Genomic DNA, 26,164 nt, shown 5'->3' on the forward strand with positions numbered 1-26,164 from the left:
GCACTGAATATACCCTTTTGATTTGACATCGCACAAAGCTCAATGCTGCGAGATTGTCAAAATTTCTGAAAATTTTACACGCTTCATCTACGAAAATTTGTCGAGTGGCGTAAAAATGCAATTTTAGTGAAAATTACTTACTGAAGAATCTACAAAACGGTTAAAAAACTTTCAACAAACTTCGAGTTTGATAAGGATTTGCTTAACGGGCATTAATTACTTAAAGACTTCACAGTACAAGTTTTATAATCTGGCCGGCTCAAGGGCAGGGAGCCAGACTGCCAACAAAATCGAAAAGTATCAACGCATTGTGTGTACATGTACTTTTTTGCACCTAATTGGGTTTGAGTTTTTGTAATGGAAGAAGAACTAATTTTACAACAGCCGGCAGATCGGCGTTTGGGTACTGGAAATACATTACCACCTGGTCCGCCAGGAGCAGATAGCGATGGAGGTGCTGATTATGGTGAGTAGTTATCGATGCAAATTACATAGGAAATAGTAAACCGTCGCACATGTAGGTATATAAGCATAGTTTACAACAGAAAATTCTATTATAGATACAAAAAAATCTAAAACGGAAAATGATGCTAATAGAACTTCCGCAAGCCGTTCTAGTCGTCGCCGGTCGCCCTCTGGCAGTCCGCCACGTACGAGGCGCAAGTCTCCTTCTCGCGGTCGACGGTCACCCTCGCCACTAGATGTCGCCCGCCGCCGACGTCGCTCGCCTTCCCCACCACCCAGACGTAATCGCTTTCGTGACTACTCGCCAGACCGCCGTCGTTTCGATGCAGGTGGGGGACGTAATATTCGACGTTCCCCCGATAGACGTCGTGGTAGCGGAGGACGGGGTTTCCGCTATCGTGGCCGTAGTGGTAGCCGTTCTCGTAGTCGTAGTGTATCACCACGTCGAGGTGGTGGTAACCGATGGTCCCCTAAAAAGAAACCAAATTCACCGCTGCCGATGAACGCGCCACCACCACCACAAGTATCGCAGCCGCCGCCGCAAACTCAGTTTGGCGCTATGCCACCGCAATTATATCAGAGTGATACATATGCACAACCTGCATATAACCAATATTCCGTGCCGCCACCACAGGCAGCAAGCACCTTTGCGCCACAGCCCACTGCAGACGCTTATGGCATACAGGCTCCGGCACCACCTGTTTTCAATGCTGCCTATCCGCCGCCACCAGTTTGGGGAGCTAATGGTAAGTTATGATAAAAAATTTTGATTCCAAGTCAAAGTTTTTCTAAAATGCATTTTTTATATTTTTCTTCAGACGCCTATACACAACAGCCTTGGATACCAACGCCAGACCCAAATCAGCTACAGCAAATCACACAACAGCCTCCTCCAGCAGTAGCACCAACATCCATACCACCACCACAAATTGTACCGCCGCAAGCTGTAATTGAACCGGCACCAGTTGTTATTGAATCAAGTGCAAAACATGATGGTATGCGTTCGATAAGTTATTCCATTTTAAAGTACTAAATTTTATACCATTTCGTGTTGTGTATTCTCTCAAAATCCCGAAACCAAAAAATGCACGATTTGACGTCAATTTATTCATTTCACAAAAAATCGTATGACACACTCGGCTAGTAACATTAGGTATAGCACATATACATCATCTCGTTCAAACAAAATTCAGAAACATGATGTACATCATTTTGTTGAAGCACATTATAACTTACACTAAACCCCATAGGCTAGCCGTGCTGTAAGCATATAGAAAAAATATAAATTAAAAAGTATATGGTCAAATTCAACGAGGTATCGGCGCACAACCTAAAACTCGACCAGTACGTGCCGCATGTTGTCCAACACGCTCTGGTGGAACACACCAACCTGGGAGTAAGGAGCGGATCAACGATCCAAACGACATACCAATTAATGTGTGCCTTGTAACTTCTCAACCGATCAATGCTTTGCATTGTACAAAGCGTAAATAAAACGAAAATGCAACATAAAAGGCATTTAGTTGAAATATATATTTAAATATTTTTCGTTGAACTAAACGAATAATGCGACTTAAATTTTATTTTCATATGCTTATAGCAGCTGTTGCACAAGAAGCAGAAAATCAACGAGACGAATTGAAGCGTCAGCGCAGCAGCTATCTCAAGAAGACATCATTGCTCCGTAAAGAACTAAAAATGTTGAAGGAACAAAGAAAGGATTTACATGGCGGCAATGGTGCCCCACCATCGCCCACCACAAAGGGCTTTATCGACGAAAATGAAAAACTACAGGTATGTCGTACTATGTGAAATGTATTTATGCGCCAGTATTTTTTTTTTAAATATAATTTTGGTGTTAAATGCTGTGTAACAAATGCTGGAACGAATAGCAGCAAATGTCGGGTCAAGCAGAAAATTTGTTGAGAGGTTGGTAACATTGGGGTTTATTGGTTAGCAGCAGTAAAACTTGTATACGAACAATCTCAAGTCGTTGGTGTTAAAAATTAGGTTGAAGAAATTTAAAAATAGGAAAGTATATTCTATTTATGAACAGAATTGTGTTTTTATTATCCGCTCTCCATCGTATATGGGCGAATAAGTTAATTTTAAAAAAGCATATTTATGTATTAGTAAGCGAGGAGGTTCATTCAAAGGAAACCACAAGCACGTCGCGTTAGACAACATCTCAACGTGCCGTATCATACCATATCATACCATTATATAAGAAAACCGGAGAGAGATAATTATGCAAAAAAAAAATGCAAATGTGTAATGCTAGACTTGGCCGAGTTGTGCTGCGTGAATTGATGTCACACAGAGGGGATGTAAAAGCTTTTTTCAATGACAGAAATACACTCGAGTTTTTGCCATTGCCTGCCGAGGATTTATCTTTTATGTTGCTCCGACCAGAGATTGAAACCTGGACCTACTGATGATACGCACCTCTAACCACTCGATCACCGCGGCCGATTCCAATGCAATCGCAAGGGAATTCCTTCATTCATTCATTCACTACTCCTGCAATTAACCTAGCACCTGTTCTTCGATTATCATTAGCTTGGATTTCGAAAGACGCCTAGCGCCACCTCCGTGCTCAACACTGTTTCAGCGCCAACAGCGGACGGTCTTAATCGAAAACGTCGTTGAACCCGCATCATATTGGAGAGACTCAATTTGTCAGAGGACTTTGACACGGTAAACCATGCTGCAAGAGGTTGACTGAGTTCACAAAGTGTATGAAACGCGTTGAAAGACCTGCTAGTTGCATTAAACTTTTAATTTTCTTACATGTGCAAATCTCGCCACACCACAATGCAGCCAAGCAAGAATCGCAATAAAATTATCAAATTCATGCACTGCTTACTCGCCATTATGACTTAATTAAGCACCCTCTTCAGCGGAGCACTTCTTCATATAAGTATATCGTCGTTTAAAGTATAAAACCGCGTATCGTGCTTCTGCATAATCTCGTAACTGATATCAAGCCTTATACATTCATACCAAAATATAGACAGATATAAAAGGTAGAGATAATTAGTGATAAAAGAGAGAGGCGTTTAAAAATAAGACAGGCTTTACCATCTCCTTTCAAATTTTGGCAACCTCACATAAGAGGTTTTGCATTATCTTGATGCGCGGTTTTGTACTTTAAACGACGACGATATAATGTACTGTATAAGAAACCCTCTAAACAAAGCACAGTACAATGCACATGCATCACTTAAATTTGTGGAAAAATAGTTTTCCATTAGAATCAGAACAGTTAAGAGACAGTATTTAGTTGGAAATCTGTTTTACAACAAATCAATTCTAGCTGGACTATATCGACGCCAAAGTTCATATTTGTTCCCAGCATTTTTCGTACACAGCATTTTAAAATATGAATAACTGCAATTAAATTATTTACCGTTAGAGTATAAGCAACGTATTTAAGTCGATTATGTGAGTAAATGATAAATTTTTCACAGCTTATGTACCCGTTGATTTGTATATGCATACTTAGGTCTGTATGCAAGCGTAGTTGTGCAGCAATTGCTTTCGTACAATTTAGATGTGTGCAAGGTCTTCACGCATTTTGCGTTCAACATTGGTTAAAAAGCGCATATTTGCAGGATAAGCGGGAAAATGGATCATGAAGTTAGTGTTAAAAACTTGCTGCGTGCACACAAATTTTTCACCTACCATATTTTTTATATGTATATGTAAAGGTTATGTTTTGCGAAATATCTGATATTTTATCATTGAAATTGTATACGTATATACGTACGAGAAATGTAATTTTGGGTATTTTTGTATTTAAATCTGGTATTATATATATGAAATTTTATTGTAAATATGTCAACAAAACTTGTAAAAAAATCGACCAGACCAATGCATAATGAGAACGACGGATGAGCAATAAACCGACAGATGACCCGTGATGTTGGATGGACCACGACCTGCTCATCTCCAATTTTCGATGCCTATCGCCTGTCATCATGCGAAGATTTTTCAACTATATACCATAATTAAAAAATTGCGTTGCGAACAATGAGAGAAATGAATTATTGAATTGAAGCATTTGAAAATTGAATCAGTTTTTTGCTAATTTTCCTTTTTTTCTCTCCCCCCTTTTAGAGTCAAATACAAAAGAAACTAAACACCATCGAAAATGTCATCGATATGCTTACTGGTATTATTGGAGAGGAGAACTTAGACCGTGACGAGGAATGCTACGACAGTGATAAGAGCAATAAGGACGATTTAAAAAAGAAAGAACAACAACAACAACTCTTGCAACAACAGCAACATATCGGTGGTGGTAATAGTGAACGCAGTCGCAAAAAGAAGCGTAAAAATTCAACTTCTTCATCTGGCAGCTCATCGGGTAGCTCAAGCAGCAGTTCGAGCTCCTCTTCGAGCTCGTCCAGTACGGAGAACGAAGAAGATGACGACGATAGTTCACCAGAACGTTTAAAGAATAAAGCAATTGAATCAATGAAATCTAAAGCGAAGGAGAATTTGAAGCGCGAGGCTGCGAAAATAAAAGACGAAAAAATGTGAGTACATATGAAAAGTAGCACAGCTCCATAAAAATAAATGAAAAATCAAACTAATGAGGCTCATAAATTTGACGTCACTAGATCAGAAACTGAAGTCAAAATTAAATGTGGGCTACATTTTTATTTTTCAACACTAAATATTAGGGGTATTATTTAAGGATTGCAAAACAATTGCACTGTGTACGGATTACACGTACCGTGCAAGGATTTTGGAAGACTTAGAGAATAACCCAATCTTTTCTAAATATGCCAAAGTAAAATATGTTTGAGGTTAGAAATAAATACAAAATTTTTAAATTAAAATTCCCACAAGTTGTTTACAACTGCAACAAAATTCGCCTTTTATGCAATATGTATGTAAAATAAAACACTTTAATTTCAGGCTCGATGAGAAGAAACGTTTCAATTATGTATTTTATGATCCGGAAATGCATTGGTGCCAAACATGCGATGTATTTCCCAAAACCGCAAAAGATTACTTAAATCATTTACACTCCAAAGAGCATATGGATCGTGAAAGTATTGAAACGCCATGGCACATAGATATGCTAACTGATGTGAGTATTAAAATTATTAACTTTTGTTTAATGTTATAACGAGAATCTGAAAAATGACGGCATTTAATGCACTTTCAATTTGAGACTTCGACATACGATCTCACGCGAAACAAGTAATTATTCAATCGCAAATACTATGTTTCGGGACTGGAGTTTTTTAAATTTGTTAGTAATGCATGTTTTTTAATATTATTTTAGCTAATCAAAATGTATTTCGCCTTCTTTCTTAATAGCAATTTCCAACCTATGAGAATGCACCAACAAAACGTACACCGATACGTGGTCTCACATTCTTCATACCAGCTTCAGCTTGGTTTTGTAAATTATGCAACCATTGGATGGGTGATTTGCATTGCGCCTCAACCCATTTAAAATCACAGTTACATGCCGGCAAATACAATGTAAGTAATTGAAATTAATTAATTAAATATGTAAATGTTTTAATATTTGCAAGTATCTAGGATTTTCTAAGCTTATCTATAATCTAATAAATGAAAAATTTTACTACTTTGACACTAATTTTTATTTTGTAAATTATACTTTGTCATCTCCTTCACTTTTTTTCTTTCAGACCTTTTTAGAAAAAAATCCCCACTATGAAGTAAATTGGTTGGCCGATCGTCAACGTGTTTTGAATGAACGTAAAACTTTACCGCTACCACCGCAGATCACATCCGTTTCAACTACAGCTTCTGACAATGTTTCTAGTAAAAAATCGAAAAAAGAGGACAAAGCCAAGAAGCGTAAGAAGAAGAGGTGAGTCATTCAGTTGTAAGAAGCTTCATCGCGGCTGAAATCGAGATTACTCGGAAGTAAATTGCAGAACCTGCCTGATTGTTTGAATCAAAAATTTCAAATTAAGAAAAAACAGACTTCTACCATTTTTTCAAATTATTGTTGCTTTTCCACAATAAGTTTTTCATTGAAAAACGGCCTCAAGCTCAATAAATATTGTTGAATATAATTTATAGAAATTTTATTTGAATTTTGACCCAAAACAAAAAGTACTTAAAAATTTTCTTTAGGTGGCGACTCTTGATTTTGTTTGTGTGTATTTAAAACTTTCTCAAATATGTCTCTTTGATGCTCATATAAATCTACTATCAGGCCTATTCTGCTTGTTACCGAACATTTTGACACCGGAAAATTTTGTTACCAAATAATAACACCACTTCTTGTAGCCGCATTTCTAAGCACCTTGGTAACAATTTAATCTATTCAGCTATGAAGTTTTGTATAAATTCTGGTGTTGCATACTTCACGGGGCAATATTTTGTTACCTGCTTATGAGATGGTAACAAAATTTACCAGTGCGAAGAATGCGAAAAAATACCAGGAAGTTTATTTACCGGTAACAAAATAACAGCGCAGAATAGGCCTGTATATGTAGTATATAAAAATATTCATACATTTCTTTTCAAATTAGGTGGCAACTTCATATAAAATTATATCTCAAACGCTATTCCTAGAATAACCGTGGTAAAATTTGCCTAATAAATAAAATTAATTTATTAATTTTTTTTGGTGGCAACTCGAATTAAACATTTTTGACACTAAAGTGTTTTAGTGTGATACCTAACAAAATATTTCACTGCCAAAGCATATTTATTTAATTATGCTTGTATAAATAAGTGGCAACACTGTTCAGAAAACTTTGATGTGACATTTTCTCTAGGTGTTAACACTTCCTAAAATATCTTGCATTAAATCTCTCTTTCGCCTCTTTTAGTTGACTTCATGTTAAACTTTTCTTCAAACTCCTTTTAATGGAGAAGTTTAGAGTTCTATTCAGGTGGCAACTCCATTAAAAAACTCTGAGGCTGAAATGTCTGTGGTTAGTCACGCTTTGTAAAATTTATTTAATTGTAATTGTATAGAGTGGTGGATACCCCATTCGAAAATATAAATTTTTTTCCCCCAAAATAAAAGCTCAACATTTTCATGCTTGCAATTTTTTAAATGTTTCCTTAAACATTACATTATCTCCCGCCATTTCGATTCCAGTTCGGACAAGAAGGACAAGAAGAAAAAACGTAAGCGCTCAAAGAAAAACAAGAAGAATGCTACCACCACATCGACTTCTAGCGACTCTTCTTCTTCGGACAGTGAAAAGACCAGCAAGTCTAAGGCCAAGTCACCACCGATTATCATACAAAGCTTAGATAATCCCAATCCTGCGGTCTCGATACGTGTGGCAATGCGCAAACAAGATTTACCGAAAGCTGACGAAGATACACCACCACCAGCGCCACGCATGCGTGCCGATGCCATACCCCATCCAGTACCAGCACCCAATCTCAATTTGATTCCCAATGCTAGCGGTTCAATGACAAATACTGCAGCGGCTTCTGCCTCGTTGTTGGGCAACCAGGGTCGTTTGGGCAAGTGGACTGAGGCGCAAGATAGTAGTGCGAAGGCAGCAGCAGCCACTGCACATAGCACATCTGCCGCGACGGATAGCAAAAATGATGATGTCATCTTGCAGCAATGGAACACTGTGCAGCCGGTCATAAGCGAGAGTGAAAAGAAATTGCTGGAGCAATTGAAGGGAAAATTAAAGAATAAGCCACGCGACGAGTCGACCACACCGGCTGGTGCTTCTATACGCAACAACGACCCCACAGCGGATCGCCGTGTACGCGACCGCGATCGTGAGCGTGAACGTGATCGCAGTGACAGAGATCGTGGCGAACGTGATCGTAATGATCGCGATCGCAGACGACGCTCACGTAGTCCCCTCTTTGGTGGCGGGCGTGGCGGCATTGGGCGCGGACGTCTGCGGCGCACACGTAGTCGCACACGCAGTCGCAGTCGCGGCCGCGTTGGTTCGCCGTTGGGACGTAGAAGGCGCACACGTTCGCGTTCGCGTGGAAGAAGGTAAGTTTGTGATGTACTGCAAGCATCCACTTGTTTCTTATTAAAAATTTCTTTGTATTCCATCGCTTTAGGAGCCGTTCATTTGATCGCCGGCGCCGCTACAGCCGTTCACGCTCCCGTTCTCGCACACGTTCTGGCAGTCGCAACCGCATTGAAAAGGCGGTTGTGCGCCATCCCGAATTCAGACCGCGCGTGCCCGAGAAGGATAAGGATCGAGAAAAGCGCTCCACCACAGAGTCAAAAGATAAAAAGAATGCAGATAAGAAATCCAAAACAAGCGCTGCAAATGCGGCTGCAGCGGTGGCAAGTGGCAAGAAGTTACCGTTCATTGGTAAAATGCCAGTTTTCAAGAAGCAAACCACCGGCCAGGCAGACGGCAACGGTAGTGGTGCTGAGAATACTATGGCCTACGCAAGCGAGAGTGGTCCTACTGGCTTCGCGCACCAACGTCCACTTGCGCCCACAGCCGCACAAATCCAAATGGCTATGATGGAGGACGCATACGGTAATGCACCACCATTCCATCCCGATGCTACCATGATGATGGACTATGATGAGTTGATGCCGGATCCTATACAGTTTGTAAATTTGATGGGTCAGGCACCGCCGCCGCCGCCACCACCGAGCGGAGATGACGTGCCTGCATCGGGAGATGTAGCTGGTGCGGCTGACGAAGCTGAAGATATATTGCCGCCGGGTATCGATGAGGCAGAAAATGATGATTGTGTCACGCGGCCCATTTCTGACGGAGTTATGCCACGTAAAGGGCCGTTGCCCAAAGATCTCGAAGAGGCGCTCGATATAATATTCCCAGGCGAAAAGAAGCCGGAGGATGAGGATGAAGAAGGCGCAAAGAAAGCTAAATCTTCAGGTAAGTGAATTAATTATAAGATAATCTTATTCCAAACTACATGTTCTTATATAAATCAAATCATTTCGCTTCTCTTTTGCAGGTGAAACGCAAATAATCGTTGACGAGCCCGTAATGCAGCCAGAGGACCTGGCCAAGGAAGGCATACACATGGTTACCATCGAGGAAACTTCTTTGATGGGTATGGACGAGGCTTCACAAATGAGTATGAATGAACCGTTGGTATTTAATAAGCCCAAAAACTCTTTGCAAACTGAGACAACCACAGCAATTCCAAGCAAAGCAGCAACTATTCCACTAGCCGATAGCTCGTCACAAGATGCCGCTGATATTGATTTGAGTGCTATACAACCGCCTCCACCGCCACCACAAAAAGTTGCTGAAGTTGCCGGCAAATCTCTAGAAGTAAAGTGGGTTAACGGTGTTGACACCATAAATCCACTTGAGACACCAGTGAGCGATGCAAAGCTTTCTATTGAATCCGCAGAGCTAAGCGCGGCACCCGATGATATACCCATGCCTGATGCAGCACCGGCGACGAAGCCAACAGCTGACGATATTGCCAACATCGTGTACGACTTAGATGATATTCCGCAGCCGCCGCCATCACCCACGGAGAGTGAGAAGAATCGCAGACAGGAGGAGCTGAACGATTTGGCAATGCTGGGCATTGACGCAGACGATATGGCCGCACAGTGCATTTGAAAGCAATTGCAAAATTAATAGAAATAGTTTTATTCTTTATTAAAACAATTAAAAAAACATTTCATTCAATAGCAACACAAATTTTGAGCTTCGTAGTTTGGATACAGTCTAGATTGTAATAATGAAAATGTGCGAAAGCGAGAGCAAGATGAAAATATTTGAATATGTTATATGCTATCGCTTAGAAGAATCTACAGCACAGATGTTAAGATATGCAAATAATAAGGAAAATTTCGGAAAATAAATTTACATAATACAACAATGTTATGGAAAGGGACACTATTTTTTAAAATGTTATGTATTTGTGAAACTATTATCGGGACCCTCCAGGCAAAGTAGTTTTTCGCCAAAAAAATTGATTAAGGAATACCTACTAACCCGGACCAATAAACTAGAAATGGGGTTTTATGTATATATATGTATATATATTTTTTTTTTTTAAATCACTGTATACCTGATCTTTTCAGAGTTGAAGAAATTCTGTGTGATTATTTCCTTTTCCAAGCCAGGTAAGGCGACGAATTCCCCAACGGCAAAAACTATGGAAGTATACTTCTGCTCCCCAGCCTGATTTCTTCTTTATTGTGGCGCTACAACCACCTAAGCGGTTTTGGCTGAGTCTAAAACAGCACACCAGTCGTTTCACTTCTGTGCCTACTGACGACAGTTGGAAATACTAAGTGAAGTCAAGTCCTTCTCCACTTGCTCTTTCCAACACAGAGGAGGCCTTTCTTTTCCTTTGTTACCAGCATTTCGACCCGCGTTAAATACTTTCTGAGCTGGACATGACCTAGCTGAGCAGATAGACGATTCGACATTCTGCACAATGAACGACGACGCACCCACCAGGATTAACAACAATAGTCAGCGCTGATCTGATAAACAGCGTATCATGGCGACCTATGCTGACTTTGGCATCAGATCATCTGCCCATAGTCATCTCGATCGATAAACCAACCGACTTTGCTTCCGCAGAACACCGGTCCTATACCAACTTTTCTAAAGCTGATTGGAAAGGCTTCGCAGAATTTATTGAGAGCACCTTCGCTGTGCTCCCTACACCAACCGACGTCCACCTTGGTGAACGTAAGTTCCGCAGGGTTGTCACGGCTGTTGCAGCTCGCTTCGTACCGGCACGATGTATCACGGACCCTCGTCCAAACTTTCCTGCTGAAGCGGCTGTCCTAGCCGATGAGAGTGACAACCTTCCTCAGGCCGATCCCGGAAATCCTCGTATCAGTGAACGTACATAAGCGGAAGAAGTGGGAAGAGCATCTGAAGACCTGTAATTTCACCTCTGGTGTGAGTAAGTCAACCGTGAGGTCACTGTCCAATCCGACGAAGCATGACGACAGGGTCAAAATTTCTTTCGGCGACCATGCTTCGTCGGATCCGGAGCGATGCGCGAGCTGTTTTTGCCGGCAGTTCATATTGCATCCTCCGGCGGACAAAGCCAAGCGTCGAGTGACCAGAAGGCTGCACAAAATGACAACAACTTATGCCCCCCTTGCTTTCACTAGTGGTGAAGTTCAGGTGGCCATCGGGAAGGCGAAAGCCTCCAAACCCATGGGTCCCGACGGAATATGCATGCTGATGCTGAAAAATTTGGGTCCTGCGGGAGTAGCGTACCTAACGGAGGTTCTCAACATGTCAATGGCCACTCTCATCATCCCAGACATCTGGAAGGTGGGGAGAGTGGTCCCACTGCTTCAACCGGGGAAACCAGCCAACAAAGGAGATTCTTATCGGCCGATAACACTCCTTTCCACGGTAGCGAAGACACTACAGGCCTTGCTTCTCCCGTATTTCATGAACCACCTGACTCCAGCGAAGCATCAGCATGGTTTCCGTAAATTGCACAGTACAACAACAGCACTTAACGCCATAAACAGATATAGAGCCTCTCTCTCCCACAGAGGCTCAAACGGTGGTCGGCGAATTATCTGAGTGGTCGACACTCGTCGGTGATGTTTAGAGACAAATCGAGCAAACTTAGAAAAATAAAACAGGGGTTCCACAGGCTGGTGTCCTTTGCCCGCTATTGTTTAACTTTTACATTTTAAAGCTCCTTTAACCACCAGGGGGAGTCTCGGGCCCTTATTATGAGCTGCATTCGATTTTCGATCTTCGCTGGCTATCGAAGATCGAAGATCGAAAGTGAAATTCGTATTATGAGCTATGCAAGCGTGTCGAAATTTTCGTTGAGTATCGAATTTTCTGTCGAACAGAATTTTGCTTTCGATGGTGTAGCGAAGTGTTAGAAAATTGTGAAAAATGTATGATTTTGTATATGTTTTCTTACATTTTGGCGGCTAGACATTAACTTTAAACAATTTGTATCAATTTCATGCAGTTCTAACATCTTGAATACTAAACACAAGCTCGAAAGGCTGGTTTTACTTGTGAAAGAAAATCCCAATACTCTGTTGGCACGATCTCTGAGAACAAAATCGTAGCGCTGTTGATAGTTTTAAAATATTTTAAATAGATTTGGCTCACAAACGCCTCTTTAGATGGTCGGAACTTTTTAATGAATCTGTAGACAAATTTCTTAAATATATTTTATATCAAAATATATTCGAAAGACTAATAAACTTAAACTCTCTTAAACATTTGCTACTCCTGGCCAGTTTACTAAGCTCTCATCCTCTGACGAATCGTTGAACCAGAACTCGTTGTACTCATTTTACCACGTTTTTATAAACTTGCTTTCTTTTTTACTTCATTTTAATTAGAACAAATTTACATAAATATGTATAAGCACACTATTTAGTTTGCTCGATTTGTAAACAAAGCTTCTCAGCGGTGAAAAATATACTATTGTGAACAACCTAAACGAGCGAAATTCACAATAGCGCTATTCTTCATCGAATGAGTGCCATAATACCAAATGCAAATTCGTTCGCTCAGCACTTTCGACCACAGTCGAAAATCGAATGCAACTCATAATAAGGGCCTCGATCTCCTACGCCGACGATTGCTCGATCACGGCGACTGGGAATGGAATTTACCTCTGGACCCATCAGCTTATCGACAGGCCCTGAACGGCATTCACAGGGAGTCAGTCTCGAGTTATGTAGACTCCAGACCTGTGAATGCCGTTCTAGGCACACAACCACCGGACATTGACGAGACGGAGCTTCATCTCCCTCGGGAGACAAAGACCACAATAGCCCAACTTCGCTCTGGCTACTGCAGCAGGTTAAACTCATACCTGAGCAGACTAAACGCGGATGTGCCAAATGAGTGTCCGGCATGTGGAGAGACCCCTCACCCCGAGAACCCTAACGCCTTTGTTCCTGTGGACGGACCCTATTGAGGCTGCACGCTTCTTAGGGCTGCCGTTAGTGGAACTTGACGACAACGACTGAGATATCAAACGATCTGGGCGGGGTTGTTGTAGCCACTGCAACAGCAACAACAACAACCTAGCCAGCGTAGCTGCACAATGTCTAAATCGTTGTAAAGCCCATATAGCCCATCAAAGACAACTTATTTGCGTTGAAATCAACAAATAGATGATGTGTGTGATTTTCGCGAGTCTTTCCAAAGATTTGGTGTATTTGAATATAATTTAAGTACGTTTTGGACAGCAGTCACTAGGTCGTCATGGTTGTTCTTAAAAGAGTTCGCCCTGGTCTTGAAACTTTCCGTAAGTCGCCTAACTCTCTGATAAAATTTTAGGGCGGTTTCATTCAAGCTTTTCGACCTCACGTATTACGGCCTCTCTTATTGCGGCAAATATATACGTCTCGCTTCAGTCTTCAGTTCTCTATAGCGGTCCCACATGGCTCGCTTTGCGCCCGATCGCAGCGGGGTCCTGTAGGCGGCATTTTTATTTGCAAAATTTGCAAATTTTCATCTTTTAATCAGATTTTTTAGAATTGTTCGAGTATGCAGTTTTGCAGCCCTTTAAATTCTAGTAAAAACAAATGCAGGTTCGGAGTTAGTCAAAAATCGCATTGAAGTTTGAGATTTTTTTTGTAGAAGGTGTTTTGCATTTTTTCCATATAAAGTATTTTCGAAAAAAATTGTTTGTATAGAAGAGACTGCGTGAAAAAAAATTGCTAAAATTCAGCGTTAATTCCTAGCTACTTAAAATTTGTACTTTGTTATAATAAAATTTATTGGGCTACAAATTAGCATACTCAAAAAAAAAATATGAAAAATCTGATTAAAATCTGATAAAAAGAACGAACCATATTTTTGTGCCAATACTTTGTTCCGGCAATCCAATTTTGTTTGTAAATATCCTATTAAAATTAAAAAAAAAATCACCGGTTCATATTTCAAATTTTATTTAATTGTATGTACATATTTATTGATTTAGAATATGTATTATCTACATATTTTACACAAAATTTTCACAGATTCAATATTGATACCATCTAACTATGTATATACTATTTAATATTTAAATGAATATGATTATTATATTTACATATGCAAAATGTATGTATGTAAATATGTACATATGTATGTATGTATGTATGTAGGTTATGACTCCGCCAAATTAAAATCAACAGCTTTATAGCTAGTGTGTGTGTGTGTACTGTAATTGCTTAACACTGGTAACATTACTTTCGGTAAGACCAGATGATCCTACTTTCTAACAAAATACTTTTTTCCCCAATCAAAGCAAACTTAATAAATAGTACTTAATAATAACTTACGGTGCTTTATAAAATTAGAATTTCTTAAATTAGTTGCAAAAGTTTTGTGTGTATGTAATTATGTACATGTGAAATGCAATTAAACCAAAACTACATAAGTACACATGTGCTTACTTTATAAAATCTCGTAAGTGGTCATAAGTATGTATGCATTTCAAATTAAAAAATACGACGTCACTGATATTTTTTATAGACTATTTTCCATTATTTCACTACGCTTTCCCACATGACGCACAAAAGTATGCAACCGAAATTGACTTCATCAAATCAAAACTCCTAAAAATACCAAAAATATTACGTTCGTCACCACAAAACCACTGGATTGATTAATAGTATTTGCAAAAGCTAGCAATATTTATTTTATGGGTGCCGCTTACTTTCTACTGGTTGTTCGCACTCGTGTACGCACAAGCGGTGCCTGCGCACAGTGACGCAAGACAGGGCAAAAATTGTGTATGTGTTGACAAAATGTATTTAAGCGCATATTTATTTAAGGGCTAGTAGTTGATTAATTTTTTGTTCTGTGAAATTTGTGCCGATGAGGGGGGAGCTTGAGAGAGGCTCGATTTTGTTTCAAACACATATATTGAGAGCTAATTATTGGCGCAAAAAAAATTAAAAACAATCAGCTCCATAATTTCATGTGAATAAGTTGTTCACAAGAATTTACAAGCAAAACAAAAAAATTGTTTTATTTTAATTTATAATTTTAAGGAGTATTTGTTCATATGGCATTCCCGAAAAGGCCAATTGTTCTAATCAGATAATATGCTTCTCGACTTTTTATGTATTTATTAAATAATGTAGGTGTTTTTTTTCATTCACCCAACCAGCCAAATATCCTTAAACCAGAAGTAATGAATATGCATAATGTAAAAAGGTTACAGAATCTAATTTTTTTCCAATATTTTGTTACTTGATTTTGTTTAAAATAAATATTTTTTTCCTCTATTTAAATTAAGTTAATACATATGTCCAGGTATTTATATCATTCTGGTTATTAGGTAACCTGCTTAAAAAATATAATACTGCAATGTACATTATTATGGTAAATTTAATACAAAACACAACATGGCGGATGTGAGCATCCATATTATTTTGATATCAAAAATTAATATTTTCAGATTGTATTCACATTTGTATGTTTATTAGATTATCTAGTTTTCTGATTATTACTTCTCACAGTTTATGATTGTTGGAAACTGGATAAAAATATAACCAGTTAACCTGATAACCATGCAAAAATCTACATTATTTTGTACACATATTATCTTTCTTTCGCGGGTGTGTACTTGGTTATGAAGTTATCTGGTTATAACACCTATATTATTTTTTAGGGAATTGTTAAAACAAAATCTCTTCAATGAACGCGAATAAACTTTTTGCAAATAAAATATTAAATTCAAAAGTTAAAAATATTTTAAGATTTTTTAAATAAGGTATGTAAAAATTTTCGACTTGTTTTTTACATTTTGCTTTTTTAGTTTCACATTCCTAACTCTTAGTTTTAAATTAAAATTTTATATTTCTCTGGTTTAATTTTATCATTTGTTGCATCTTCTTTTAATTAACCTTTATATTTTTTACTCTGTTTTATTAAATTTTATATTAATTCGTTTAATTTTGTGTTTTGTTTAACTTAATTATGTTTTATATTAATTTTTTCCTTGTTTATACTCACATATTTAATATTTTAGTTAATTTTTTACTTTATTTTATTTTCTTCTACTTTATTTTATTGAGGGGATAAATAGTATAATATAATAAAAATCATAATTTAAAATCTAATTTCTATTTTCCTGATAAAACTTAACCTTTGTTTTTGTGATTTTTATTATTTTTTTTTAGATCAAGAATAATTGTTATTTTTGGATTTTTATTTTATCAATCAATTTTTGATTGTAAGTTTTCACATATATTTATTGTTTGTTTTATCACCATTATCTTCAGATTTACTTTTTAGATGATAAAAGATTTAAATCGGTCATAAAAGAGTCTCCATTATACCGGTTAATAATGGCCGAAAAAAATAACGATTACAGGTTTACAAAAAAAAGGTTCTGCATATTGAACAAAACCTTTATATCCCTATGTTATTCGACGCGATGAATGCGAATCCGAGGTCTGTTAGCCCACGTCACGTCAGGTTCGAGGTTATTTGAAGGCCAAGTAGGGAAAAATTCATTGAATAAATCTACATATGTATGGGGTTTTAGACTCGCTGAACCTGAGTCCGAGGTCCGTTAACCTCCATATTGTCAGGTTCGAGGTCATTTGGGGGTCAAATAGTACAAACAATTTAATTTTTTTTTGACTTTGATGTCGTTATATCCGAATATGGGGGTATTTTGATTCTTTAAGGTCATCTAGAAGTCGTGCCAAGGTTATCCCAAGGTCAAATTCAGAAGAATTGTATTGAACTTTCAGGTTTATTCAATGAATTTTTCCCTACTTGACCTTCAAATGACCTCGAACCTGACGTGATGGAAGCTAACAGACCTCGGATTCGCATTCAGCGCGTCGAATAACATAGGGATATAGAGGTTTGCTTCAATATGCAGAAATTTCTTTTTGTTACCCCGTGTTGTTATTGAAAAAAATCCAAATTTAATGGTTATGTTGATCCAAAAAATTAGAAAAATAAAATTAAAAATACGATCGCTAAAAACAAAAAACTTGCTATTTTACGGCTAGTGCCCATCCCTGATTTTATTTAAATCTTTTTCTTTTATTTCATTTTATTTAATATTCTCTTTTTATTCTCTATTTTTTATTATATTTTATTTTATTTTACTTGAATTTATTTAATTAAATTTTTATGTTATTTATTTTTTAATTTATAATTTATTTAATTTTACTGTTTTCATTTTTAATTCATTTTATTTTCCTTTGTTTAACTTTAATTTATTTAATTTTTCTTTACTTCATTTTAATTTTTGTATTACTTAATATTAATTTTTTAATGTGATCTCAGTTTTTTTTAATTATAGATATTTATATATATAATACCTGTGCAAAGAACTTTTCTCGAGTTAAATTCTTAGGAAAAGCATTTTCACTCTTTAAAGCGAAGTAAATATATCCAGTATCATTTTGAACTACGCGTGGTCCAAAGATTACATAGAAAATGTAATTTGTATCTCCTTAAACATGAAAAGACTTCGAAAACCTTGAATCTCGAGAAGATTCTAACTGAATAAAATTTAAGGAAATCGCCTAGGTAAGGAGACTAAGGCCGAATCTTCGTGGAAGGCGATCGAAATCAATGCAATTTTCACTGAAAAAATATAGTAACGGTACTTTAATGTCGTATTACTTTTAATTGCTTAAAAATAGTTTTCGGATGCCGAGGTCGAATCAAATTTCATTCGAACGTGAATACGTTAATTTGACCACTGTACACAAACAACTGGGGATCAAGTAACACAAATCTTCAGTGTGGAACATTTCGTAACTATGCTCTCGTTTAGCCAAACGTTGTTCTCAACGTAACAAAAAAAAACAACAAAAACAAAAAACAATTTTCACACGTTATTTGCATACGCATCTATATACATATGTACATAGATTTGTGCACGTATTTGAGTTTATTTTGTTTTAAGAATAATTGAAAGAAAAATTATACACCAATGTTTTTAGTTCATATTTATAAACACTGATTTTTACAATTTCATTTGCATACCGTTTAAGTTAAAAAATAATTTGAAGCTTTTTAAAAAATGCTTATATATCATTTTGCCAACACATTCGCGCACATTGAGTCCCACTGTACGACGTGCCATTAAACACTCATGCACCACTCACGACTCTTATGTACCTACTTAATGTTGGATACCTTCGTACTTAACGTTAAAATCTATATATTCACACTAGAAATAAATTTTTTAAATTTATAAGTTAAGTCTTCTTTTGATATCTTCCTTCATTTCTGTATGTTCAACCTCTTGTAGGGATTTTTCTGCCGTAGCTTCACTTTAAGCCTTCACGCTCAGCTGTTAAATAAAGTGTCTACGATTATTTGGATTACGTCTGTTATGCCCGCCGCCATCCATATTGAAATTTCGCGGGCCCCCACCGCCACCCATGTTCTGCTGTGGGAAGTTTAAGAAACCATTGAAGCCCATCTGCGGTCCGGCATCAAGCAGCCCTCGCCCACCGGCTTGAAAGTTAGCACCACCCGCACCGACATTGAAGGGATTGAAGTTACCGATCGGTGGCATGCCAAGCAAACTGGGTCCATCTAAACGCGGTGTCAAGTTCGTGGCGGCAGCGGGAATTGGCGTACGGATCCCTGCTAGACCACCGGCGAATAATGGTGGTGGAAAACGGAAATCGAATGGCGGGTTCGGGAAACCGAAGCCCGAATTGGGTAGATCGAATTTTGGGTTAGGGAAATCCAGTTGCTGCATGAAATCGCCACGCCGTTCGGCATTCGCATTCATTTCGGTATCATCCGCTTTATCAGAATCGATTTTATTCACCTCGCCATTTTCATCAATGAAAATGCCAAGATTAATGAGTATATCATCGATTATTTTTTTATTACAATTGATGAAATTGAAATTCTTATCTGGCGAGGTGTCTTGGTGGAAACGCCGCAGCTCGGTGATTAGCCGAGCCAGTTCCTGATTGTATTGGATTTTCATATTGGAATTTAGATCGCGATACCATGCGGAATTCTGCATTTTTTCTCGCATTGTCTTACCTAAGCCTGCAATCCTCGAAACAACGCTGTCATTAGCAGCGCTACCGCCACTATTTGCCGCTGCAGCCGCACCACTTTTCTCTGCTTCGTTCGCTTTTGCAGCGGCGGCCGTTGCCGCTGAGGCTGCTGCGCAGCGCGGATCTAAACGTGGATCCGAACGTGATGTCGTAGGCTTGGTAATACTAGAACGACGCTCCTTGGCTGCTACACCGCTGCTGCTGGTGCTGCTACTGGGTGGTGTATAGTATTTTGGTGATTCTTCAGCCTCTGGCGAGGCGATGGTACTGCTCAGCTTGCGTCCCGAACGCTTCAGAGCAACCGTAGTGGCACGTGTCTCCGGCAATCCGAGTATGCGTCGTACGCGCGGATCTGCTGTTTGTGTAGTGGCACGCAAGCTACGACGCAGGTCTGCATAGTTCGCCGGTGGCAGAGAGAATTCGCGCACCTTATATGTCATTGGCAGATGAGAAGTGTAGGAAGCGTCAATTTCAGTGGCGGGCGTGTAATTTGTCACGGCCTCGAAGGGCAATATGCTGCCGCTACCGCTCAGACAACGCATATCCTTATCGGCTTTGGCACTCCTCTCTGATTGCTTGCGTTCATCCTCTTCCGCCTGTGCAACATTTAAGTCGTACATCGTTTTGCGCTCGTAAACAGGCTGTTTTTTAATAACAGGCGCGTCTTCATTGTCCGCAGAGTCTGAAGCTTCTGGTGTGGTGGATTGTGAGTGGGTTGGCGTGTGCGAACGTGAACGGGAGCGCGAACGAGAGCGTGAACGGGAACGAGAACGACCTCGTCGTCGGGCTGGGGGCGCATATAAACGATCATTGCGTTGATAACTATCGATACTGTTGGTAGTTGTCTTCTCTTCGGTCTTTTTGAAATCACTTGCATTTGTTCTAAAGGGATTGAAGGGATTTAAATGAAGCCCTAGTCTGGAAGCCAAATCACTAGTTTTCGGCGTTGGCTGAAAGAAAGAGAACGATTTCATGCGATATTTTTTAGATGTATTGTTTAAAATATAAGTTATTTTTGGTATTGAATTACATTTAACGGTAAAATATATTAACTGTAGAAATATTTGAATATAAATATTGTACATACCTCGTCGTTTACGGTCACGCTTTCAGTACTCGTGATTGCCAGGCGCGGATTCTCTTCATGCTCCAAGTGACCAACATCTATTACTAGCTGTTCTTCATCACGTTCATCATCAACTGAAAGAAAAAAAGATTGACCTTAAGTAAAGGTGACTCGTGGAAAAAACTAACGAGAGTGTGTTTAACACTTAAGAGAAAAAGTTCATTGTTTAACGAAACGCCTAAAAATTTTTTTCCAAATTTTTTCATGGCATATTTACATATATTCGTTTTTTTATACTTTTTATTGTTATATATAAATACATATTTATGTATGTATGTATGTATGTATGTATGTAGTAATCGAACTCGTCGATGCTTATGGATATGTATTTATTGGCATCGTTTATATATATTTTTTTAATAGCGGTCGCCGCTCAGAGTCGACGTAAAACTGTTTATATTGTTTGTGTTAGATAAAGAGCTATGTATACTTTTATATAAAAATAATGACCCTTAAAAAAATCAAAAGAAAAGTAGTAGTCAAAAATCTTATAATTTTAAACAAAAAAAAAAAAACAATTGGTTTCACTTTGCGTTAAAAGACTGAAAAAGGTAGCTGTGAGAATTGAATCATAAAAGGTTCGTTCGCGTAGCTGTTAATTGTTCATGTTTAACCAAAACTTACAGGTTTTTGCGTTCGCGTACGCAAAAAACTTGCAAAGTAGGGGAAATTGAGAGAGCAAAGTGACATTTCATTTTGAGGGGAAGCTGTTAGTTTCTGTTGGAAAAATTTTTGCCAACAGCAATTTGCCAACAGGGAAACAGCTGATCAAAAACAGCTGGTTGGCATTTACGCAAAAAAAACAAAATTTAATTTGATGGTTTGGAAGATAAAAATTACAAAATGCGACAAATTAAACTTGTAAGAAATAAGTAGTTATTTGTTTAATCAATAAACTGTGTCAGTATAACACTTTGCGATGACTTTTCGTACGTTTTAAATTTTACACTTTTGTATGTAAACAAAAATTATATCAGCTGTTCGTCTAACTTGCAAGTTTCTGCAAATTTTCTGTTCGCGTACTATTTTGGATATTTCTCTCTTGTGAGCGAACAGATGACATTTCGCCGGAATTTGGCAGTTGGTTGGTTTCTGGTGGAGATTTTAAACGAACGCACCTAATGTCAAATGATGAATAACTTTTAACCCTTTTCAAGTTGGCATTTTCTAATTTTCATTAAAAGTTAAATTGTGCTTTGAGATAGTTTTGAATTGTGTGATTTTTCTTTTGTTTTTCGACCACATGTATTTATAGATACATACATATACAAAAATGAAAAGGAGCAGGAACTACGAGCGTTGCATTGTGTGGAAAGTGGTGCAATACTTTAAGGCGCCTAGTTGCGAAGTTAGAAGACTTGGTTGCCTGAAGCCACGGAATTTCAGAACTGAGTAAGAGAATTTTCTTACAATATTATGACACATAACCGCGTTAGGACCTAGATTTACACTGATGTATGTAGACGTATGTAGAAGAAAACATTAAAACGATTTTTATAAGTGGGGATGTTTTTTAGAAGTAAATATTTAACTAAACGCGCAAAAACATTGGGCGAATAGAAACAAAAAAAATGTTTAAAACAGTTTCATAAAACATATATTTCATTTAATGACGTGGTTTCCTTTATGAGGTATTATTATATGTATATGTGCATATAAGATGCGAATGCAGCTAAAATTCTTTCAAGGTAATATTGAAGTAATCCTTAAAAATAGTACACGTACATACATATATTTGTATTTATGCTGATGCATTTCCATGGTGAAATTATAAGCAGGTGAGGTTATAAAAAAGCTTTCTCGCTTTATTTTCCTGACATGCGGCTATCTTATACAAATTTTTAAAGGCAAATTTTCAAATAAGATAGGGTAAAATTTTACATCTCGCTCTTTTTACTACACCTGTTATAATTTCACCATGATGAGGTTCAATTGATGCTAATTTGTAGCAAACATAGCACGCGCACCTCATAGGGTTAACTTGTTTGTTTACAGTTTTTTGACATTATAACTAGCTACAAGAGAGTTCGAGCTAGTTGTCACTTCTACCTTGTTAAATAAACAACTTTTGACGGATAATAAAATTTTTGGAAGTTTCATAAACGGCCTTGCCACTTTGATAATATTAAAACAATAAATCGGAGTATTTTCTTTCCCACATTTATACCAATTTAATAATATTTTAAATCAAAAATCATTATCAGTGCTTGGTAATTATTTTTACTTACATACGTGGTTCGCACTATTTTCATTAATAATATAATAGATTGGCGCTTACTCATATGTTGGCGTTTGGCCGAGCTTCTCCTCCGATTTGTGGCGTGCGCCTTGATGTTGTCACACAAAGCGGAGGGACCTACAGTTTTACGCCGACTCCGAACGGCGATTGTATTTTTATGAGAAGCTGTTTTTCATGGCAGAAATACACTCGGAGGTTTGCCATTGCCTGCCGAGGGACGACCGCTGTTAAGAAAAANATATAGACTATTAAAGAAGACTTCATCGTAATTGTTCTTTTTATTTTATAATAGAAACCACGCGCGCATAATAATAATAATAATAATAATAACTATTTAATTAGCTTTCACAAATATTGATCTTAAAGTGTCTAATGTGTGCATGAAACCTGAGGTCGGCTTAAACAGACCGTCCACCGATAAACAATTAACATATCGTCGTATAAAGTACAAAACCGCGTATCAACAAAATGCAGAACTGCGTATGTGAGGTTGCATAAATTATTTTCTAGAGAGTAAAAATACTCGTATTTCAAAATTGTTCTCTTTTTTATAAAGCAATCGCATTTCTGGCTATTATATTTCAGGACGAATGGATGTTTTTTTGGAATGGATGGCGGTTTTGCAGAACGACGATACGCGGTTTTGTACTTTAAACGACGATATGTAAGTATAATTTGGATTACTTTCTTCATGCCATCCGAAACCTTGCCATCAACCCCATTTTCGAAATTATGTAGCCGGCATAATTTTCAAGTCCATCATATTTAATGTGACCAACTATTTCATAGCTCAAAGAAGTACAGCTTAGATTGGGTTAAGTTAACGCCGCGAGCCGATTACGAAATTTCGATCCCTGAGAGCTCAGTGGTTGTTTGGAAGTCCGAGCCAAAATGCTTCCATCTTAGCCTCGCGAAAGTTGGACAGTCTAAAAGAAAGTGTGCAGATGATTCCACTTCATCTTCATCCTGACAGCCGATAAGAAAGGATCAGATGAAATTCCTAGTCTCACGGCATGAATACCAATCGCACAATGGCCTGTCAGAACCCCAACCGCTAGCCCTTGTGAGGTAACGTGCTTTAAAGTTCCATACAAAAATATTTGCTGCGGCAGAGAAACGTCTTCTTTTCCTTTTTTTGTCACAAAAGGACCCGGTTTCCCTTAGCCGAATAGCGGTTCGTAGTGTGACAATTCTGTCTGCAATATCCGCAGGCGCCTTGTTCAACATATGTATGTTAAGCGCCAGTGTATGTGTGGTTCCATTTGCTCCACTAATTCTTATTTTACAAGTGTAGCCTTCTCTAGTGAGTTCCACCAGACAAGGGCTCCATGAGAGAAGATAGGCTTAAATCTGGTTTCCTAGAGCTAATAAATTAATTTGGGCGAGAGACGTCACCTTTTACCGATAGCTTCCCTACAGCAATATAAAGCAACCGACACCTTTCTTACCCTTTCCTCTCTGTTAGGCTTCCACGACAGCCGCCGTTGATCGCCCACCTAGTTACCTGGTTCAGGTAGCCTTGAGCCAGATCCTAAAGAAATCTAAAAATCGTCCCTTAACCAAATNCAAAAATATTTGCTGCGGCAGAGAAACGTCTTCTTTTCCTTTTTTTGTCACAAAAGGACCCGGTTTCCCTTAGCCGAATAGCGGTTCGTAGTGTGACAATTCTGTCTGCAATATCCGCAGGCGCCTTGTTCAACATATGTATGTTAAGCGCCAGTGTATGTGTGGTTCCATTTGCTCCACTAATTCTTATTTTACAAGTGTAGCCTTCTCTAGTGAGTTCCACCAGACAAGGGCTCCATGAGAGAAGATAGGCTTAAATCTGGTTTCCTAGAGCTAATAAATTAATTTGGGCGAGAGACGTCACCTTTTACCGATAGCTTCCCTACAGCAATATAAAGCAACCGACACCTTTCTTACCCTTTCCTCTCTGTTAGGCTTCCACGACAGCCGCCGTTGATCGCCCACCTAGTTACCTGGTTCAGGTAGCCTTGAGCCAGATCCTAAAGAAATCTAGAAATCGTCCCTTAACCAAATGTTTCATATCATCTACATAGGCGATCATCCGAAAGCCCACTTTTATCAGTTTCTCTAGAAGGTCGTTTACAATCGCAATCCAGAGCAGTTTGGAGAGAACACCACCTTGTGGAGTGCTTATAATGACTCTGCACTGAGTGTAGGCGCTCCCCCACCCGCCGCGACAGTTCTGTCACGAAGATGTGCGCCTTTTCCGGCCTTCGGGATGAACGCAACACTGACTACCCTCCAAGCCTTGGGGATGTACTCGGTCCTCACGCAGTTTGCATAAATAGGATCCAACCAGTAGCACGACATATTCAGAGACCTTTGCAGCTGCGCATATATGATGCCATTGGTCGCCGGCGACTTTAATGGTTTGAACGAATTTATCGCCCAGGTCAAGTGACGATCGTCCAGAAGGTCGGAGAAATACAGGACCTGGGGGGAGATTCTGAAACCACGTAGCGACAATTTTCGGATAGCGATTCGATACAAAATCTCCCTCCTGAAATACAAAATATCGCAAAGAAGTACATTTGACTTTACTTCGAAGTACGAAGTACAAGAGCGAAAAAAGAAGTACGGTTGGTCACATCAATCATATTCCACATCTTTGAATGTACTGATAAAAGGTGCGTTCGTTTAAAATCTCCAACAGAAACCAACCAACTGCCAAATTCCGGCGAAATGTCATCTGTTCGCTCACAAGAGAGAAATATCCAAAATAGTACGCGAACAGAAAATTTGCAGGAACTTGCAAATTAGACGAACAGCTGATATAATTTTTGTTTACATTCAAAAGTGTAAAATTTAAAACGTACGAAAACTCATTACAAAGTGGTATCCTGGCACAGTTTATTGATTAAACAAATAACTACTTACTTCTTACAAGTTTAATTAGTAATTTTGTAATTTTTAACTTCCAAATCATCAAATTCAATTTTGTGATTTGCGTAAATGCCAACCAGCTGTTTTTGATCAGCTGTTTTCCTGTTGGCAAATTGCTGTTGGCAAAAATTTTTCCAGCAGAAACCAGCAGCTTCCCCTCAAAATGAAATGTCACTTTGCTCTCTCAATTTCCCCTACTTTGCAAGTTTTTTGCGTACGCGAACGCAAAAACTTGTAAGTTTTGGTTAAACATGAACAATTAACAGCTACGCGAACGAACCTAATATCTTTTGCTTTAAAGAAAAATATTTCTTCTAGTGATCAGGTAGCATGAATTTGATGAAATGTCATAATTTTATTAAAATTCAAATGGTTAACAACAACAAAGAATGTCAAAAAATGGAACAACCTTCTTTTTTGTATCCATGGTGCGAACTAATAACTTCCGAGTATATGTACATTCGTTTGACCAAAA

At 38.3% G+C, this 26,164-nt stretch overlaps 2 protein-coding genes across 6 annotated transcripts in view; one reads left to right on the plus strand and one right to left on the minus strand.

Moving 5' to 3' along the window:
• Nucleotides 1-19: 19 nt before the first annotated feature.
• LOC108365388 (zinc finger matrin-type protein CG9776) lies at nucleotides 20-10,286 on the plus strand. Of its 4 annotated transcripts, none has more exons than XM_017619398.1 (11): nucleotides 20-466; nucleotides 561-1,211; nucleotides 1,284-1,460; nucleotides 2,066-2,259; nucleotides 4,585-5,006; nucleotides 5,392-5,566; nucleotides 5,800-5,967; nucleotides 6,138-6,322; nucleotides 7,571-8,443; nucleotides 8,515-9,314; nucleotides 9,397-10,286. In XM_017619398.1, exons 1-11 carry the CDS (start codon nucleotides 358-360, stop codon nucleotides 10,017-10,019), a joined length of 4,377 nt encoding a protein of 1,458 aa, XP_017474887.1. In that variant the 5' UTR covers nucleotides 20-357; the 3' UTR covers nucleotides 10,020-10,286. The 4 variants fall into 4 exon arrangements, with proteins under 4 accessions (XP_017474887.1, XP_017474892.1, XP_017474898.1 ...); XM_017619403.1 differs by having other exon boundaries at nucleotides 2,069-2,259; XM_017619409.1 differs by lacking the exons at nucleotides 20-466; nucleotides 561-1,211; nucleotides 1,284-1,460 and adding an exon at nucleotides 1,507-1,904.
• A 7,937-nt stretch (nucleotides 10,287-18,223) lies between these two features.
• su(sable) (suppressor of sable RNA-binding protein) overlaps nucleotides 18,224-26,164 on the minus strand; it is a 29,901-nt gene continuing 21,960 nt past the window's right edge. For both annotated transcript variants that reach the window (XM_017619478.1, XM_017619483.1), the window contains exons 7-8: nucleotides 20,502-20,614; nucleotides 18,224-20,364 (exon numbers count right to left, since the gene is read on the minus strand). In XM_017619478.1, the coding sequence (XP_017474967.1) occupies nucleotides 18,688-20,364; nucleotides 20,502-20,614 (1,790 nt within the window). In that variant the 3' untranslated portion in view covers nucleotides 18,224-18,687. The remainder of the gene's footprint in view (nucleotides 20,365-20,501; nucleotides 20,615-26,164) is intronic.

This window comes from Rhagoletis zephyria, unplaced genomic scaffold (assembly GCF_001687245.7).
Source record: "Rhagoletis zephyria isolate East Lansing unplaced genomic scaffold, Rhagoletis_zephyria_1.1 Rzeph_scaffold_00036, whole genome shotgun sequence".
Taxonomy (NCBI): Eukaryota; Metazoa; Arthropoda; class Insecta; order Diptera; family Tephritidae; genus Rhagoletis; species Rhagoletis zephyria.

Excerpts from the sequence above, each read along its gene's own strand:
- LOC108365388 (XM_017619398.1), top strand. The coding sequence starts at position 358 with ATGGAAGAAGAACTAATTTTACAACAGCCGGCAGATCGGCGTTTGGGT. Across the intron at positions 467-560 it reads CGATGGAGGTGCTGATTATG|ATACAAAAAAATCTAAAACG; the intron begins GTGAGTAGTTAT and ends ATTCTATTATAG. Across the intron at positions 8,444-8,514 it reads TCGCGTTCGCGTGGAAGAAG|GAGCCGTTCATTTGATCGCC; the intron begins GTAAGTTTGTGA and ends CCATCGCTTTAG.